The 21,036-nt window shown below is 39.6% G+C and overlaps 1 protein-coding gene across 1 annotated transcript in view; it reads left to right on the top strand.

The window, feature by feature from the left end:
* GPR63 (G protein-coupled receptor 63) overlaps window positions 1–17,793 on the top strand; it is a 433,154-nt gene extending 415,361 nt beyond the window's left edge. The window contains exon 3 of the mRNA XM_044065687.1: window positions 13,629–17,793. Coding sequence (XP_043921622.1) covers window positions 13,763–15,013 — 1,251 coding nt within the window. The 5' untranslated portion in view covers window positions 13,629–13,762 and the 3' untranslated portion in view covers window positions 15,014–17,793. The remainder of the gene's footprint in view (window positions 1–13,628) is intronic.
* The last annotated feature ends 3,243 nt before the right edge of the window (window positions 17,794–21,036 follow it).

Raw genomic sequence — 21,036 nt, 5'->3', positions numbered from 1 at the left:
ATGTTGCAAAGAACTGGACGTCCCTCCAAAATTGATGAAACGACAAGACAAAAATTGGTCAGGGAGGCTGCCAAGAAACCTACGGCAACACTGAAGGAGCTGCAGGAATTTCTGGCAAGTACTGAATGTGTACTACATGTGACAGCAATCTCCTGTATTCTCCATAGGTCTGGACTACGGGGTAGGGTTGAAAGACGGAAGCTTGCAAAACAATATATCAAGTCTCCCAAAAGTAAGTGGGAAAATGTGTAATGGTCTGATGAGACCAAGGTTGAACTTTTTGTGATTGCTTTTCTTCATCTGGAACTGGGGCTTTAGTCAAGGTGGAGGGAATTATGAGCAGTTCCAAATACCAGTCACTTTTTGGCCCAAAACCCTAAGGCGTCTGCCAGAAAGCTGAAGATGAAGAGGAATTTCACCTTTCAACACAACAATGACCCCAAGCATACATCCAAATCAACAAAAGAATGGCTTCACCAGAAGAAAATTAAAGTTTTGGAGTGGCCTGTGAAATCTGTGGGGTGACCTGAAGAGGGCTGTGCACAACAGATGCCCTCCGATTTGACAGACTTGGAGCACTTTTACAAGCAAGAATGGGCAAATATTGCCAAGTCAAGATGTGCCATGCTGATAGACTCCTACCCAAGAAGACTGAATGCTATAATTAAATCAAAAGGTGCCACAACAAAGTATTAGTTTAAGGGTGTGCAGACACAACAAAGTGTCCCACTTACTTTTGGGAGACTCCAGGGATTACTTCAGTGTCACTGCTTGACAGAGGCACAGAAAAATGATAGGCATAGTTTTTATTCAAACTAAAGGTGGCGAAGCCCACATAACTATGAGCTAGGCTTATAAATGCCCCCAGATAGCCTAGTATGAAATGAATGAACCTATGAACCTATAAGTATTAGTTTAAGGGTGTGCATATTTATGCAACCAGCGTATTGTACATTTTTTATTTTTTATATTTTTCCCTTAACAGATTTGTTTGTTTTTCAATTGAATTGTACAGGCTATAGGTCACATTAAAGGTGGGAAAAGTTTTGAAATTATTTATTGTGGTCTCGTTTTTTTAAATCACAAAAATCTGGTATTTTAACAGGGGGTGTGTAAACTTTTTATATCCACTGTACTTAACAGTACTGGTATTGCAAAATAAGGTAAACTGTAGATCAAACCAATTATAAAACAAGATAAATCATAGGCCATGACAATTGTAAATGCTCATGAAGATGAGTACGAAGTCAGGAAGATTTACAGGGTATAAAAACAGAAATAGTAAAACCAAAGCACAGCTTGGTGTGAGAAATAATAGAAGTGATGGACTTGGCAGTAGAACAGCACTGATTCCACTAGTAAAAATATGTACATATATGTAGAGCTGTGGGGTCTACTTTATTTACGCGAAAGCGTAAAACCACGAATACATATGGATCGAACCATATGCATCAAAAGTGCAAGCCATCGAAAACTGTAAATGGAAATATCCGTAGGTGGAGATTTCCGTTTACTTCAATGTAGTGCGATCTCGAAGTTGGTATATTTAAGTAGCGGGGGGTGCAGGGGGGCTTGCCCCCCTGCCTACATCTTTTTTTTCCTGTGTATTTTATTTCTTTATTAACTTTCAAATGTTTGAGTTCGATGCATATGTGTCGATCTTTATGCATTCGAACTTTTGAACGTTCCAGTTAATAAAGTAGACCCGAGCTGTGTACAGATGTTTACATATTTAAGCCTAAGGAGATTCTAAACAGACAGCAAGGAGGTATAGAAATGGCATTATTACAGAAGTCTTTTAGATACTTGAATATTCATGTGAACATTACTGTAATTCTCTTAAAAAGTTAATAGAACAAGCTTTGCATCAGCATGCTTTTTTAAGATTAAAAAGTATGAAACTCTAATGCCTAGCATTTTTGCCAGTAATCCTCAGTGACTTACCAGGTTAGCAAGCATTGAAAAGGGGCAGGATAAAAATATGAAGCAATATCAGGGATATCCCAGAAAAAGCTGAGAATTATCACACGCATACACCCCCTCAGTCCTTTTCCTGTCTTCTGGGGTATGTTGGGAAACTCACACTCTAGGATGTGACCTACCTCTGAAGTGTACCTCATTATGAGGAACATACCTCATTTGAGGTCTTAAAAGGTGCATATTCCTCGAAGTTACACATCGAAAGGGTCTGTCTCACATTCAGTGTTAGGAATTTTTTTTAACTGATATCCATGGTAAAAAGAAATGAATCATGTTAATTTATTTAAAAATCTTTTCTGTATGTAAAACCAGCATATTTTGACTGTCCTATGACCTTCCTAGTTCAAGTTTGTTGTAAGCTGTTAGCACATGTTCCATGTTTTGCCCATTTGTTCCACATTATGAGGTCTAGTTTTCTTCATTTGGAGATGGAAAGTTGAGAGCTATGGCGTGCAACCACACACCACAGACATATACTTTCAAATATTAACACAATAAGATCATCTCTTTTTACACAAATTGCAGTGAGATTGAGATATGAGAAAAAGAAGTGTGACTAATGAAACAGAGTAAAAGTACAGAATGCGTATTATAATTCCTTATGGTCACACTTTGAGAATAAGACTGAGCAAAAGGTAAATCTGTTCTTTCTATTGCTGAGCATTTACAACCCCCGTTATCAAAACTAACTCATTTTATCCTGTTTTATCGAGGAGATCTTGCAGCTGCTGCCTGAATGCCCTCATTTCCTCACTGTTTCATGATGACTGCTGTATCTTTACATTGCATTTTGATTGCCATGAACCTGTCGCTGATTCTGATGACATCTGTCACTGTCATGTAAAGATTCTAGAGTGAAGGCCAATAGACTTTGTGGTGCTGTTAGTCTTCTGGATGCACAGAACAGCCAGTCTCCTGCTTCCAAGCTGCATCTCATCCGTGAATATATGCGCAGTGTAGCTGTCCTTCGTTCGCTTTTGGCAGGTTGACTGCTTTTACATCTTGTTCTCACGCAGCAGAGTTATCACAGGTAACTCATTCTGGGTGAGTCAACACCAGCCACTCAGCAGGTTACTGACCCTGGCTGCTGAGCTTTATGGCAGACATACATTGGCCAACAACAGTGCTTAGGCCTCTTCTTTCATTAGTGTGTGGCCTGGCATAGGTTGGAATAGGTCAGGTCCGCAACTCATTTAGCATTGGCAAATACCCATGCTTGTTTTAGTGACATTAGTCAGCATGACAAAGTAACCTAGAGCCAGTTTTTACATCGCAGAGTGTCTTAGCACTGGTGCTCACATAGTGTGTTTGATGTAGACAAGTGTAAGTGAAAGTAGTGGCAGACCAATGCAGTACGTACAGTGTATTTATCACTAGGATTAATGGCTACTCTGAAGTTGAAACCAGCGTTTCTACCATTTTCTTTCTCAGTAACCGTGTGTGTGTGCTTGTTATTTTTTACAACACTGTCAAACATTGCTTTAACCATTTTTAAAATAATGCTTTAACCATTTTTAAAATAATGCATTTTTCTTCCATGTTGCCATGAAGTGCAGACAAAAATGTCACTGCTCCAATTTAAATGGGTATCTCAAAAATAGTGCTATTTTTGAAGTGTGTTTCCCACCTGTTTTATCCAGTTCTACAGTGTCATATGCTGGTTTTCACAGTCATTTCAGAATGTTGTATGTAGCTTTTCCATCATGGTAACATGCAAACCTCCTCTCAAAAAAGTAGTCCAACTACGATCAATGCCAAATTTTGCTTTTTGGAATAACTTTTTGGAATACTTTTAAACGGTGTAAATTGGACCGCAAAATGTCACAGCAGCAGGTAGGAATCTGATACTGGATGTCAGAACAGAGCTTGTTAAAATACAATCCTGCTGCATTGCTAATAATGTGTCTGTGTCCCTTTTTTTATTTAAAAGTGTACTGTCAAAACGCTGTTTTTGTTGTCAACATTTAAAATTCCATGTTTTGCATTCCCTTCAACGTAAAATAACAAAGCAGAATGTCATAGCCTCACTCTGAAATGTCTGATGTCCATTGTGTGTTTCACTCTTGCATTCACAATGATTGTAAACTCTGCCACAGGCCAAGTCTGACATCCAGGCCTATTCTCGGAACTGAGTGACTTTCCCACTTCATGTAGGCACTTTGATGCTGGCACATCCACATATAAATGCTGCCTTCCCTTCAATGCTGGCACATCCACATATAAATGCTGCCTTCCCTTTGATGCGGGCTCATCCACATGTAAAGGCAGCATCCTTCTGCACCGTCTTTAGTTTCTCCTTCAACAGGCATATGTACAAGTTATGCAGTGTACTTTTTAAATGTTATATCATGGCTTCCCATCATTCCTTTCATAATAAAATGCAAAGTGAAATGTCCCATCTCCTCTCAGAAAAGTATTGTTTCCTGCCTGTTGTACAGCATTAATGTTGATCATGCAATGTATGCTAGTTTTGCTATGTAATGACCAAAACTGATATCACAATAATGCTTTGTGGCTCGCAGTCTCTGTCTGTTTTATAATTCAGCAGTGTGTTGCCATAAAGAATGTCCTACCTTTTTTGCATTAAAAAGTACAGTGTCCAATACTGGTTTCTGCAGTGAGGCATTTATATAATTCAAAGAATTCAGTACCTTAAGCACAATCCAGGCTTTCCTTCTGACTGCTATAACCTCATTTTATAAATTGAGAAAGAAGGTAGCTCTGTTAATGTTAAATTTGTAAAAGTAGTGAAAGTAATTAAGTGTACTCCTTTTAAGATCACATCTTCCATAACCTTTGTACCAGTTGAGAGACCTCCTTTTGTGCCCGCCAACATGTTTAGTAGGTATTCTTTTGTTGTGCTTTGAGATTGTGCCTGCCTTGGTGGCCCTCTACTAGTGTTGCATACCCAGGAACATTAGAGTGATAAATCAATTTGGTGTAACCTTTCCCCATCACCCTTGGTGCAGCAGACAACACACTGGCAAACTGCGGTGAGGGACAGTTAATTTTTAAATAAAGCACCTTCAGCCTCACCTCCAACATGTTCTATTTCAAATATTTTAAGAATTTCTGGTAACTAAAGCCACATAGTCTGGTCAGGATTTGCTTTTGATCTGGACATCGGACATCCCTGACTGAAAGTTGATTTGATTTTTCTGCCAAACAAAAGTTATTCTAGACATTTATTTTTGTATATATTTTCTAATATTATGGAAAATTAACTTATTATGAGTGTGTAGTACTTTGATGTATGACCGGAAGGACTGAAGTTTAAACTTTACACTGAGCACTTTCTTCCTCTGAATTGTCTGTATCAGTAATTTACTGTAACATTATAACTGTCATATAAAGCTGAAGGTGTTCACAAACAAGGCACAGTGCAGCTTTAGAAGCAGTTGGATCTGGGTATCCTCTTTCCTAGCCGATAAATATTTCCCAAAATGAGACTTTTCACTGGTGTTGCAGTTTCACTTTATTTCATAAATGCAACGTTATATTTTCTTTATTTGCTCGTCAGATATCATTAACGTTGTTAGTCATAGTTGCATAGTTTGCGTGTTAATAGATTGTGTTCGTTTATTGACTGCAGCTTCTGCCATATTCATTTCAGAAACAAGACTTTGCATCAGAAATTTTTTACCACTGTTTACATCTTAAGCATAATTAAAGAGTTAAATAATTTGCTTATTTGCAGATTTTGAGACATGGAAGTTTTTCAGAAAAAAGAACTTAGAACCACAGTTATCTGCTTGCCCATAAAGCCTAAACAAACCACTTTTTTTCAAGTGTTTTTACGTGCCCAGTTCCCTTTCTGCTTCCCTGCCACAGTGAGGAGCTCTGCTCATCAAAACCGTACAGAGGTTGAATTGTTAACAGTAAGGTCAGTTTCTAGCAGCACTGCTATCTAATTAATGTTTTCCATCCTCTTATTTTTAATAGAGGTGCTGCTGCAGATGCACATTTTAAAGTCATTATTCAGCATTCACCTGCTCAAATTGGGACAGGTGTTAACCTATTCAAATTTACTTCCTCTTCTGTTTTGAAAAGCTTCACTCATGCTTTTGTAAGTAATCCCTTGTAAACGGGTCATCGGTGAAAAATGTGAAGAGATGTTGCACACAGCAAGCTGGTAGAGGGACATGTTTGTTGATGACCGTGGATTTGGGATATGTATGTAAAAACATAGGAACAATACTAGGCAAGTAATCAAAAGAATCGTAAGATACCTAGCCAGATTCACCTTTAAGCAGTTGAGTGCAAACGGGGGAATCTGTTACTGTTTTGCTGGTAGTCTTTTTTGCATATAGTCTTGTGCAATTTACTTGGTGGACCAGAGGTGGAATTCTTGCAGTGCCTGAGCTGGGCATTTACAATACTGTTAAATGCATAAAGGTCTGGAATGTAATTAAATTAGCACATGAATCAGTGACATAACAAGGACTGTGTATGTTCTTAACTGGAAAGCCTAACACAGAAGCAATTGAGTATATAACACAGAAGCAATTGAGTATATGCTTATTAAGCAAAACTGTTATCCCTTACATAATCTGCATTAAAATATGCACATGTATATTTTGAGTGCATTTTTAATGTATAGTACATTTTCTTTCTTTTGCAGACAGGATTGCATTGTAACTGCAGACCAATGCTCTATCAGTAGACAAACCTCCTTAAGATGCACAGACACACACACACGCACAAGCACACACGCACACAGACAGACAGACAGACAGACAGACAGACACACACACACACTTGCATGGAGAACCGGAAGCACAGAAATGTTAAGCGCCAAGTGTGAAGGTGTCTGTAGAGACAGTGTGACATTGCCTCTTGTGCAGGAACAAGGATGGCAGTAATCATTACAGTAGCACTTCATATTGGCACAATGCCTCCAGCATGCTATTTTACACAGTCACCACCTCCATCATCTCACAGGCTCCTTAATTGTTATCACAGAATGTATTGTTGTTTACTTGTTTGTTTATTATTTTTTTGCATAGCTTTCCTAATTCAATGTCAGTAAGCTTTGCATTGACACACAGCATAGGCGTAGTTAGGGTGGAGCAAAGGGTGCATTCACCCAGGGCTCCAAGTACAAGGTGTTGGGAGTGCAATAAGCAGATGCCAGTGGGCCAGTAGTGCAGTGTTGGCATTCATTTCCAAATTCCAGCATGGAAATGAATATCAGTAATGCTTTTGCAGGCAGGAGTGAAGCATAAGTGGTGTAAGTTTGTAGCAAGCGGTTTTCTATAATTTTAAAACTAGAAAGAGCTTTTGCTCCTGAAATTCAAGGTTAGGAATGGATTGGGATATTTAGGTTCAGAGAGAAGGAGGGATTTTTTTTTAGAGTTAGGGAGCCACTGGGGAGGTTAGGTTTAAGGAGGAGTATTAGGGCTCAGATGTAGATTTATGAAAGGATTGGAGACTTTGGGTTTAAGGAGTGAGTGGGAGTTTTTGGGCTAAGGAGTGAGGATTTAGGTTAGGATTAAAGACCAGGTGAGCATTTCAAGGTTAGACTTGGCATTCTGGAAGTGCTATGGAGTTTACTAGGGTCAGATTGTGGGAGGGCTCTGCACTTGACCTGTATCGTGCTAGTGAGAATCTTATTTGCTATTTTAGAGCAAGTGCCAGCAAGCAAATTTGTTGCGAGCTAATAGCATGCAACCATACTTCTCAACCATACCAAAATCCTCGGTATTTACCAGTTTTCAGGTCAAAATAATGGGGTACCACAAATTTCCGAGTGGCCCCTTTAACTCCTGTTTTTATTTTTATTTTTTTTGAAGTTGTCACTGGCATCATCACGTGCAGGGCATGTGTGAGGATAAGACAGACTGCTAGCCTGTCGGAATAGGGCTTGGACTGTGTCTGTTAATGTTTATTCTTTTTTTTTCAGTCAGACTTGTACATTGATTGAGCGTTCGCAGCAGCAGGCAGCAGCATATATCGAGCAGAATGAAGGAGCTGTAAAACTGTTTCTTTTAACGTTTATAAGTAAATTAACCAAACTTCTGTATTCTGCTTTTGCCAGTGGCAGCAAAGCCAAGAAGAAGCAAGTGCTGAAAGTCCAAGTTGTTATACTTTTTGCAGTGCAGAGTCTGGAGTCCCAGACAAGTTTACCCAGCAAGCATCTGCTGCAACTCCAGGAATCCCAGAACCACCCAGACCCAGAATCAGGACAAGAACAGTAGTCACTCATGGTGTGCCTGTACTATCATGGATGCAAAGAAAGTTCACCAGCTGGACATGGGCTGTAAGAAGTTGTAGATGTTCTTTGTGTTTCACTGTTGCAGTCATCACACTTGGGTTATCCTGCCAGGGGTGGCCCTCAGTCTGCCCGAATACCACAGGCTTAGTATTTCTGCATCGGTTGCTGTCGCTCCAGAACTGACATCAGATCGTCAGTGGTATAAAAACAGGCAGCCGACGCCATTATACCAGTCTTTCTTGCCGAGGAGCCCAAAGCAGAAGCAGTTCGCACAAGTGCCGGTCGGCCGCTACCTGAGTTTTTAATTTCCGAAATTGAAGTTGAAGTCTTCTAAAGCTAAGTACCCCATTGGGGATCCTTTTTTTTCCCTCTAACCGATGTCAGAAGTAGTTAACAATTGTATTGCCTGTGGAAAGCAAATACCACACCGAGATTTCCATTCTTACTGCGTCACCTGTTTAGGCCCAGACCACGACGTCCCTCGTTGCTGGTTTTGTGCTTTGTTCAGTGCCCGAACTATTCATTGTCGGGTCCTTATTGTAGCTAAATACTTTTGCTCTCGATCTCTGTATTCCAAAATGGCTTCGGTGAGCCACCCAACTACCAATCTTCCAAAATAACGTAAGGATAAAGACAGAGACAGACTGCACAGGTCCAAAACTGCCAACGACGCTTCCGTTAAGCTAGTTGCCAGTTTGCCGGTACTCTGTGAGGTGCTTTCATAGTCCCTGATGCCCGCATCAATGGATTCGCAGGCTGCTACCGAGACCTGTTCGGAGTCCGGTATGCCACGAGATTATTCTTTGACTATGGAACCTGCGAATGTCTCTACCTTGGATGGGTCCAGAGACACTGTGTAGGCACCGGCTTCTGAGGAAGTTCTTCGCACTACTGATACTCGACACAAACCGACGACTTCTTTCACGTCTTCAGTTCTTTCTAAAACTACCGAGTTTCTAAGGCCCAGAGTGCGAGCTACGCCTAAAAGACCAACGACCTAAACTCGCGCCTGCTTCCTTGCCACAATCACAGATGCTTAAAATGGTGGAAGACCTTATCATGCTGATTAGGGGCAGCCAGCCTTCCCCTGCTAAAAGAAGAAGAGACTTGTCCCCAGCACCTTTATCTGACCAAGATTCCGACAACTCTGAGGTTTCTGATTATGAAGACATGCCCTTATCTGATTATGCAGATTCAGATGCAGAGGAATCCATTCCTTCTGCCTTTCCTCCAGTGGATTTTTCTTTTGGTGAAACCCTACATACTTTGAGAGAGCACTTCAATTCGGAATGCAAGGATTACTCTCCGTCCAAAAAGAGACTCAGGGAATTTTTAGATTTACCTCAACACAGACCCTTAGCTATACCCCCTGTCCTGGATGTTGTCGATGTTTTTTATGGAATCCAGTCTAATCCCGGATACTTTACCTCCTGCTCCCAGGAAACCTGACAGGAATTAGAGTCCCTGACTCACAAATTTCTTTTCAAGAATCCTACTGCTGACCCAAAGGTCATCTCCCAAGGGCCTAAAGGAATAAAAGCAACTACAGCTAAGAATCCCAACCCCTCGTACAGGGATTCTCAAGCCTTAGACAGATGGGGTAAAAAAGTATATACTTCTGCAACTCTTGCCATTAGAGCATTAAATTGTCAGTTCCACATGCTGAAATACCAGCAACATATCACGAAACTCATTAAACAAAAATTATCTATCTTCCCTGACTGTGCAGAAAATACAAATTTACAGGAACTTATGCATTCTGCAAGTCAAAGAAGTAAGCATACCTTGCAATGTGGGTTTGACACCATAGAAGCACCCTGCAGGGCAGCAGTCACAGGTTCTGTACTTCGAAGCCATGCTTGGCTTAAGGAACAGACCTTGCCAGATCATGTCAAATCAAAATTATTGGGCACACCTCTGAACAAAATCAATCTGTTTGGCACCAAAGCAGAAAAGGTTTTAAAAAAGATGGAAGAAAAAGCTAAATCTATGCAGACAGTTAAAGGCATTTTGCAGGTTCAGCCTGCAAGATTCAGTAGGCGTCCCTCAAAACACTGGTCCTTTCCTGCTCCCTCAAGGCCACTTCAGATAAGATCTAGGGGTAACGGACCCCTCCAGACAGCAGTATCAGGTATGCAGAGATCTAAACAATGGAGTACCTCCACTTCTAAACCAGGACGTGCTAAGCCATCCCCTTATGGAAAGCATTCCTAATGACTCCTCAACTCCTCCTCTGTCCTCTGCCCATCTGTCCATGGCCTAGGAGGAAAACTTGCCTCCCATGCAGAAAACTGGGCCTCCATCACCAGCAATCAATGGGTCCTCAACATAGTGTCCCAAGGGTACAAATTTTATTTCCACACTTTGCCAACCCCAAAGGGATTCCCAGATCTTCCTCCAAACCAGTGAGCAGAGGCACAAAACCAATTTCTTTCCCTGCTCTCCAGCCTGTCCCTGCAGATCAGATAGGCCAAGGGTTCTATTCCAGGCTTTTTCTAGTACCCAGAAAAGAGGGCACTTGGCACCCAATCTTAGATATATCTATTCTAAACAGTTTCCTGGTGGTAACAAAATTCAAATGCTCACACTGCAGCAGCTTCTCCCTCTGCTGTCCAAAGATGCCTGGTTAGCCACTCTAGACCTCAGAAGCCTATCTGCATATTCTAATCAGAGATTCTTGCAGGAAATATCTACATTTCAGGGCAGAATCTATGCATTATCAGTTCTCTGCACTTCCCTTTAGCTTATCCACTGCTCCCAGAGTTTTCACAAAATGCCTGGCTCCAGTCATTGCTTTTTGCAGACAAAGAAATATTAAAATTTACCCTTACTTGGACGACTGCCTGATTCAGGCAGACAGTCAGGAAAAGCTGTTGCTGCACCTGACATTTCTAAAGGACCTGCTAACCTCACTGGGGTACACTATCAACGAGAAGAAATCCAAACTTGACGCCAGTCAAAAAACTGTATTCCTGGGAGCAAGCCTGGACACGGCATCCCAGATGGCATTTCTAACTCCAGAAAAACAAACCTACCTGACAGGCTACTTCTCTCAACTAGCCCCCAGAACCCAGTTATCTGCAAGGAAAATCCTGCAAGCTCTAGGGTTCATGGCCTCCTGCATTCTACTAATTCCATATGCCAGACTGCGTATGAGGACACTTCAGTGGTACTTAAAAAGTCTTTGGTGTCAACATTCACAGGACCTGGAAACTATTATACCTATGATAGCCTGTCTAATGAAAGATTTTCTTTGGTGGGCAGCAGCTTGCAACCACAATAAGGGACTTCCCTTGTCACAACCCCATGCTGCCCAGACCCTAACTACAGATGCATCAGACTGTACCTGGTGTGCTCACCTGGATGGCAGGTGCATTCAGGGCCATTGGAGCCCAAACCAAATTCATCTGCACATCAAAAAGAGATGATAGCTGTTCAGCATGCTCTGACAGCTTTCAGTTCCCTTCTCTCTCCGGGGCCTCTACTTATCAAAACTGAAAACACCACAGTAATGTGGTACATCAGCAAGCAGAGGGGAACCTACTCTTACCCTCTCTGCAGGCTAGCCATGACCCTTTGGAACATGGCCTCAGCCATGCATATTCATCTGCAAGTTCAATTCCTGCCAGGCAACCAAAACTCTCTGGCAGACAACTTAAGCAGAAATCTCCTAGAACCCACTAGTGGCAATTAAACCACAACACCTTCAACCTTGTAACCCAAAAATGGGATACCCCGAAGGTGGACCTATTTGCCTCCCCTACAATCACCAGCTCAGCAAATTCTGCATCAGGGAACCTCACAGCAAGGAAAGTGGATGCCCAATCCTTCCAGTGGGAAAACATCTCAATCTATGCATTTCCCCCTCTACCTCTTCTGATCAGAGTATTACTCAAAATAAGGGAGGAAAGACCAAGGGCAATCCTGATTGCCCCAGACTGGTCACACCAACACTGTTACCCACTACTGCGCAGTCTGACCCCGTTGCCTCCATGGCACCTACCCCAGATTCCAACTCTCCTGACTCAGCAGGAGGAAGAGTTCTTGCATCCACAGTTGCAGACACTGAACCTAGCAGCCTGGCTTATTCCTTGACTTCTCCTCCAGTGGCCACCCTAAGCAAACAAGTCCTGGATGTCATATGTGAAGCCAGATGACCCAGTACTAGAAAATCCTATGCTTTTTTGATTTGCTGCTGCTGTTTCCTAATGCCCTGAGGTGAGCTGTAAACATATGGGAAAAAAGTGCAACTACTTGTGTAAATGTGCTGCTGTCAAGAGTTTTGAGATAAGCAAACTACTTTGGAGAGAATATATTTTGCAGATGTTAAAATGTGATAGATTAAGAAGAGAATGTTTTGTTAAAATAGGCACCTTATGCCTACATTTACACAAGTAGTTGCAGTTCATAAGTTCGTAGATTAGTACTAGGCCAACTACCTTTGTGGGCCATTTTAAGCCTAGCCTGTTATCCCATGTGAGAATCAAATCCTGCATCTTGAGTTTGAATGCCAACTTCACACTTTTTTTTCTGATATGTTTACAGGTCTCCAGTCGTTATACTACCAAGAAGTGTACATGAAAAATGCCAAAAAGAAGAGGGTTTTAAAGCTGAAAATGCACAACTTTGCTAAGTAATAACATGAAGTAGGAATTTGGTTTCTTTTCAAGTTCATTATACCTTTGTTTCCCAGATTTTTGAATGCATCCTCAAATCCAAAGCCAGACAACTTTTTTTTTTCAGGGAATATCTGAGTACATAGTAACACAGAGCGCACACTAAAAGCAGTGTACCCAGAATGGCATTTTAATATTCACTTTAATCTCTTTCCTTGAAGGACAGTCTACTATTCATGCAAGTGTTTGAATGATCTTTTTGGCGTTGACCTTGCTGTGAGTGGTAAAGGTTATTGCAAAGCCTAGATTTCTGCCACCACACTATACAGCTTTGTCTTCCAGGATCAGTGGCTTCATCATTTTATTTAGTAGGAGTGTTGAGGGGATGTAGGCGGCTGTGAACTGAAAAGGAAATGATGTTAATTTAGTTTCCCTCTTAAGCAGCATTTTCTGTACGATATTGCTTTGGGCATGGACTGTCATGTTACCCTTTCAGATGAGCCTGTTGTGAGCAGTTTTCTAAAAACCCTTTCTAGGATGTGCGTGGTGCAGAACCTTTTACATGACATCAAGAAGTATGTGCAGAAGTCTTATGTCATGGCAGTTTTTATTGTTTTTATTAAAATGCATTGTCATGATTATCCATATCAATTTTTGTGATGCCTTAAAGCTCTGCAGGAGTGAATTAATCAGCATTAATCTTAGCTTTGCTCTGAAGTTAAATTGTATTTCCTTGCAGACACCATTTCAGTCTGTTTTAGCTTCATATAGGTTGGAAAGATTGTACTGGCATTAACCATTTTTTTTTCTTTTTGCAGTGCAGATAAAGATGGAAACTGGCAGTGTTTATTCTGCAGGAGTGAAAGATTCAGTGCAGCAAACATGGCTACAAAGCTGAAATTCAACAAATAAACATGTGTGTGTTCCTATCACCTGGTGGTCTTTTGGAGTGATGGTTTTCACCATGATTTTAACACCTGCCCATTCGGGGATCCCAGGCACTATGATTGTTTTGTATGAAAAATGGAACTTGACTACTCCCCAGCCATTGTTTCACAATGAAATAGGCCTTCCCTTAAGGTATGTTTCTGGCACCATGGTAACAACACTCCAAACATCTCTGACAAATAATGAAACTTTGCAACCATCAGAGGAAATTGATCAAGGTCTGAGTTTACCGCTGCAGGTAATCCTTTCTGCAGTGATGTTCTTCATCCTTTTAATCTCATTCTTTGGGAACTTTGTTGTTTGCCTTATGGTCTATCAGAAAGCAGCCATGAGATCTGCAATCAACATCCTTTTAGCAAGTCTGGCTTTTGCCGACATGATGCTGTCTGTGCTAAACATGCCTTTTGCACTGGTGACTGTCATCACAACCCGCTGGATTTTTGGAGATGTATTTTGCAGAGTGTCAGCCATGTTCTTTTGGGTCTTCATCATGGAAGGTGTAGCTATTTTGCTCATTATCAGCATTGACAGATTTCTCATTATAGTTCAGAGACAAGACAGGTTAAATCCTTACCTTGCTAAAGTCCTCATTGGCATTTCTTGGGCTGTTTCCTTTTGTATGGCTTTTCCACTAGCAGTTGGAAATCCAAGGTTGCAGATACCATCTCGAGCTCCCCAGTGTGTGTTTGGCTACACCACTGACTCTGGATATCAGGCTTATGTTGTCTTAGTGATGATTCTATTTTTCTTTGTTCCATTTATGATGATGTTATATTCATTTATGGGCATCCTTAATACTGTACGACACAATGCTGTACGTATACATAGTCACCCAGACAGCATCTGTCTGAGCCAGGCCAGCAAGCTTGGTCTTATGAGCCTACAGAAACCCTTCCAGATGAACATAGATATGAGCTTCAAAACACGTGCCTTCACAACAATTTTAATTCTTTTCATCATTTTCACATTGTGTCTGGCACCATTTACTACATACAGCCTTTTTGCCACATTTAACAGACAATTCTATTATAAACTCAGCTTCTTTGAGATAAGTACATGGTTACTATGGTTATGCTACCTCAGATCTGCACTGAACCCCCTAATTTACTACTGGAGAATAAAGAAGTTCCGGGATGCTTGCTTAGACTTAATGCCCAAGTACTTTAATTTTTTGCCACAGCTGCCTGGTCAGACAAGAAGGCGAATACGGCCTAGTGCCATATACGTATGTGGTGAGCATCGATCTGTTGTATGAAAGGTGCATTCTGTGCATTATAATGATCTCTTTACGCAGCTACTAAACTGCCGTATGTTACCACTACAATTTCTAGCAAAGATTTGTACAATTAATTAAATGTAAATATAATTTTCTTCAAGTGGAACAAAATATTTTAAAATTTGTTAAAAATGATCTTTAGATTTAAAAAGTTGTTTTCTTTGACGTAAGATAGAAATGTTACCTAGTGAGCTTTGTAGCCAGCCAGCTTGGTGCAGCAGTGCCCCATCCATACCAAATAAAAGGCATCCACACTGGGAATAGGTTAAGTAGCATTTTTCCATAAAACACTGGGAGTGTCTATATGCACATACTAGAGTTAGGCATTCATTTGTCTGTATTGTAGCTATTTAATTGTGTCCTTTTTGGTTGGGACTAAGAGAATGAATGGAGCCTTGTCAAAACTAAGTATATAACTGCAATTTAATTTAGGTTATAGTAGAGAGAGGAGAGATTTCCCTGAACTAGGGGAGGAGACTCTAAAGATAAAAATCTGCACATTTCCATTTGTTTTTTTAGTGCCAGGTGATGGGCATTGATTGTCATGTGTCCCTTAAGCCACTAGAATAAGTTAAAGCCTACTGGAAGAAATTAAAAACAAATGGATCCTAGGCCTGGTACATGCACTGTTAAAGTTTAGCAATGTTGCACTTTCATGCCGACATTAACATTTCTCACAGTCACAATAAAATGCTGGTGTACGTATAACACTGGGTTGTTAAATGGTAAATGATGACATGTGCATTATATCTATGTGCCATTTTTTTTAAATCTTTTGCCATAAGCCTTACAAATCCTTCCTACTTCCAATTCCTCGAGTCTTTAGAGAAAACATTTTATTCACGTCTTTAGGGCTGATTACTGACATGTTTTACTTTTTGTGCTAAAGCTGTGTAGTACAATTAAGCATCCTGCTCAGCAAGTAGAAAGCTATATTCATTGAGTAAGGATTTTTATTTTTGCCTTGTGGCCCTGTAGTGTATTGTAACAATATGCCATAGTTGGGCGCAAATAATGCAGGGTTTATGCATGACTGCAGTTTTTCTTATCACCAAACGGTAATGGTTGAACCTTCATTATCCCCATGTTATGTGGTACATTGCTGTTATACAGTGACATTATTTAAAAATGAACTACTGTAACTTTATAAAGCTATGTTATTGCATGCTAGTACTTGATTTTGTTTTGATATAGTTTTTCATTGCAGCTGCTGTATAATGTGTATTTAGTACAGTGCATATTATAGTTGTTAAAGTTATACATAATATTGCTGTCTACCATAATATACATAATAATATTGCCTTTTATCAAATCTTTTAATATAGTTTTTGCTAAATTTTGTACTAGCATTATTGTAAAAGAAGAAACTTACCTTTTTGTGATAATATTGATAAAGAAATGATCCACCTTTTTTCAGACAATCTTTTTCATTCTTTATTAGTTTTTGAAGATGAGAATGTCTAGAAATGTCTAGTCTGTGCACATAACTCTCTGTAACAGTACATTTTTTCATTGTAGTATATTATATATTACTTATGTCACCATTGTTTTTATATTTTGATAATTTTTGTTATGAATAGAATGGGCACATTGTGACTGAAACACTAAACATTACTGAATGTATCTCTGCTGTTCTTTGGATGTGAAGTATTTTTTAAATGATATGTTGCTGTATGGGGTATTACAAGTAATGGGTTTAAATACAGGCATTGTAATCTTACTTATTTGATAACCTACTGTTTTGTATTTTTTGTATTTTGGTATGACTGCCTAATTCATCGGTAATGTAGGATTTACCACGATTATGGTGACTGTAATTTCCAGCAGAGCCAGCGTTAGTTAAACTGGTGCCATAGGTAAAGGGGCTGCATTATGCCCCTGCTGCCCCCCACACACATATCACCCAGTGCCCCCCCCCCAATCTTGGCCTACCCACACCATCTAGATTACTTTTTTTTCCTTCCTTTTTTGTCACAGTTTGTCTTGTTCTTCAATTTTTTCATGTATCATTGAACACATTTTAAGTAGGCAAGTTGTGGAGGAAACACCTGCATTAAAACAGAGATCCTGCCATGGGGGTTCTGGATGCTTATGGGGTACATTTTACAAATTTTTAAATGGCCTTTACATCCTGTGATGGCCTGAACACAAGACCATGATTAAGAGAAGGAATTCAGTTTTGCTCTTCCAGTTTGCTCTTCCAAAATCCTTTCATTATACCCTTACTGACTAAGAGTACACCACAATAACTGTAGTGGAATTAATTGGTTCTAGATGCTCTAAGGCAGAGTTTAAAGTTTTTCTTAATCTTTTTAACCAATGATGGCCTGAACATAAATCATGGTTAAGGTAAGAAAGTCAGCCGTGCTCTACAGCTCTTTTTATTTTTTCCCTGCATCCTTTTCAGTGCACCATAACTGACCAAGGCTACAGTGTAGTAACTGAATTAAGCTGGGAGTCTAGGGGTGGTGCAAAGCACCCTGAAGTCATGGGGTTATAGATGCACTGAGGTGCATTTTAGAGTTTTTTCCAGCCTTTTCATACAATGATGGCATGAACAAAAATCATGCATAAGGAAATAAATTGTCTTCTTTTTCTATTTCAGTGAAGAAATGTGTTGTATCCGAGATGTAATGCTTAAAGTTGTCTAAATAGCAGTGCATTATAAACAGAAAATACATGTATTTATTTGACATTTGTTAACCGGGATAGTCAGCTGAGCAAAACCCCTTTTTCAGTGGAGGCCCAGGGAGAAAAGCTCCACAGTACAAGTAAGCAAGAAAATTTACAAAATTGAAGATGAATACAGTGAACAATTTACAATAAAACAGGGGTGGGAGGTTGGCATAAGGGGTGGGAGGTTGGCATAATGGGTAAGGTGTTTACCTTACAAACATAAGGTACAGGGTTTGATTCTCACATGGGATAATTGGCTAGGCTGGAAATGGCCCACAAGGGCAGTTAGCCTAGTATTAATCTATGAACCTATGAACCTATGAAGCAAATGTAGATACAGCTCTACAGTACAATATAGTAAGAGGCATTATAACATTGAAGAAAACATAGCAAAGAAATATACAATAAAACATTTGAATGAATTTACATAACACACTGGGTTATCTTTAGAGGGTAATTGTACAACACAGAGCAGTTAAACATCTAGAATTAGATTAGACATATCTAGAAGTAGTACCTTCCTCCCCACCTCAACTTAAAAATGTAGCTACTTTCTCTTTATTCCTCTCTGCTGTTAAATTGGGATGTAAATTAAGGTACAAATAGCTACAGTCTTATATTTCAAGTTGCTGTCACATGTATATACAGCAGGCCTCCTCACCCCTACCAGCAGATGACAGCCACCTTCTGTGTACCCCTCTGATGTCACACTTGTACAAAACTGAAAAAAAGTGCTGTAGAACATAACTGTAAGACACATATAAACAGAATTTTTCTTTACCCTTCCAAGATACTCAACTGTATACTCATCTGATGTTTGATTGTGATCAAAGTGTAAAAAAAAATGCAACAGTGTTTCCACCTTGTTACTTTTAGAAAGCACACTGCTCCTTTACAAACTCTGTGACCCCCTGTGCAATAAACGTAAAGAACTGCTGTCCCCAGCCCAACACGAGATAATGACCTCTGAGGTTTGGGAAGAAAGTTAAAGAAATAATGACATTTTCCCTGGTTCCCCACACAAGCTACAGTTACCTTCTGTGTACACATCTGAGCAGGGCTAGTTTTAGGCTAGGTGGGGTTCAGAGTAGAAGCCACTATTAAGCCAGTGTAAAAATCCACTTTTTATAGCCTTGATGTGTGTGTGTAAGGGCCACCAGCTCCCTGGCTATAAAAGTCTGGGTGTTCTGTGATGCACTTGCAAGATTACTGTTAAAACTGAGCAAGTGACAAAAAGGAAATTTACTTTCATCCAGAGTCCCCCCCCCCCAATCAAGCAGTTGTGGTCATCTCTATATACAATTCAGAAGTTAAATTTTGATAAGAGGATGGCCAAGTAATGAATTTCACATTTGTTCCAAGCAAACAGTTGCCACACATTAAAATATTCCAAGTTGCTTTCCAAAAATCACATTAGTCCTGCAAAGCCAGAATTATAAGAAAACAGCAACAGGCAGCTAATGATTATCTTCCACAGTTAGCCCCAGAAATTATATCTACTTTGTGCATATCAGGTGTCCATTAAGTAGTCCTTCTTACTAATAGTCAGTTATTTTCACCCACCCAACAGTTGTAGCCACAGTGTCTGATGGCTATGTAATTGTTCCCCACAAAGTTGCCACACATTAAAGTATTCCAAGTCGTTTCTCACAAATCACAAAGCCAGAAGTATTGCCTGAAATAGCTGGATGATCACTGCCAGCATCATTAACTTAAAAAAAATATTTACCTCACCACATCTGTCTTCATATCTCACCATTCCTGTCAGCTGTCCAGAATTCTGCAGAATGTCCCTGATTTTGCCTTGTATTTCGGACTTGGTGTCCCTCATAAAATGTTTGATGGTGTGGTAAATTGTTGAAAGTTAGAGTTGATCACTAAAGTCAGACATTAGAGACTCAGACTTTTTTTTTTTTTTTTCAACAAATGCATCATGCATAGACCTCAGTCCTAACTGAGCACCAGGCTTCATAACTACATTTGAGATGCAACTTGACTTGAATGGTCAGGTCAAGTGACTCCCCTCCCTGTTGTGGTGCTCCATACACCACAGGGGCATTTTGTTTCAACTCTGGTGTCACATTGTTTATTTATTTATTAAAGCAAGGAAATGCTGTATTCCATTGTTCTAAAAATAAATAAATATGGAAAAAACACCCTTAGAAAGCACAGTGCCCTAGGCAGCCATCTTGTTGGCCTATGCACATATATGCTTTTGTATAAAATGAGCTATCATTGCATAATGTGAATTATGTTAGAATATCAGCCTGGTTGACTTGAATTGGGTGCATTTCCATTCTGTTTTTGGTGAGACATGTTGTAGTGTGAACATGGGAGAGAGCAGCGAAGCCTTTCCCAAAGTTCAAGTAGTACTTTACTTTGAAATGTTTGGTACAATTGGCTAATGCTACTCCAGGTAGTGCCATGTGCAATCTACAATTTTCTAGTTGGAACAGCTCTTTTCCTTCAAGTTGTGTATATTGTTATTTTAATATATCTAGCCTGCAAAACAAGTTTGTAAACCACTTCAACGGCAGGCTGTTTGAATGCTGCTACACTTGGTATCATGTGCAATTTAACATACTGTAATGTACTAATTAATACTGGTATTTTAATTGTTAAACTGGTGGTGAAAGTAAGGGTTTTAATTATGTAGATATTATGCACATTTTTTAATGGATAGTATCCTTTTTTTTTTAATATAAAGCTGATGTTTGGACAACTTCATATAAAAAACATTCACTGTTTGTGGTTCAGTAAATTAATGTGATCATGAAACATGAGCTGCTTTAGTCTTTAGAACTAAATGAACAAGTTTATTAGTGCTTCTGTGAAAGACATTTATATACTAAATGTTTTTCCCCTATCTGCAGTAGTTTGATCATTGATCTAAGTGGAGCTTAAATGACATTCTTCCTACTAATGTTTCACTATTCCAGTAAGTGTCTCATTATGATGTGGAAAATGTGTATGAACATAGGCTCTTTGCTTAATATATATATATATATATATATATATATATATATATAGATAGATATATATATGTATATATAATTTATTTATTTTTTGTAAGTCACGGACTAATTACTCTAGTAACATTTTCTAGTAGTTGATGACAGACAGGAACAACATTTTTTTGTATTTTTTTCTTCAGAGTGATATGTTCCTGTGTCAGCACTAGCTTTAAATAAAGACAGATACCAAAAGAACGTAATGTGTCATTTTTTTCAGAATTCTTTTCTTCATTTGTTCTTCATGCCTTGTGATGTGTCATGAATTTTGGCTGAGCCCAGTGCTGTCATTCAGATTTGTCCTCCTAGTTCAAA

Source organism: Protopterus annectens, chromosome 1.part0, assembly GCF_019279795.1.
Source record: "Protopterus annectens isolate FY-2018-M chromosome 1.part0, PAN1.0, whole genome shotgun sequence".
In the NCBI taxonomy this organism is placed as follows: Eukaryota; Metazoa; Chordata; order Ceratodontiformes; family Protopteridae; genus Protopterus; species Protopterus annectens.
The sequence above is the reverse complement of the archived record's forward strand: the minus strand, read 5'-3'. Positions and strand labels throughout refer to the sequence as shown.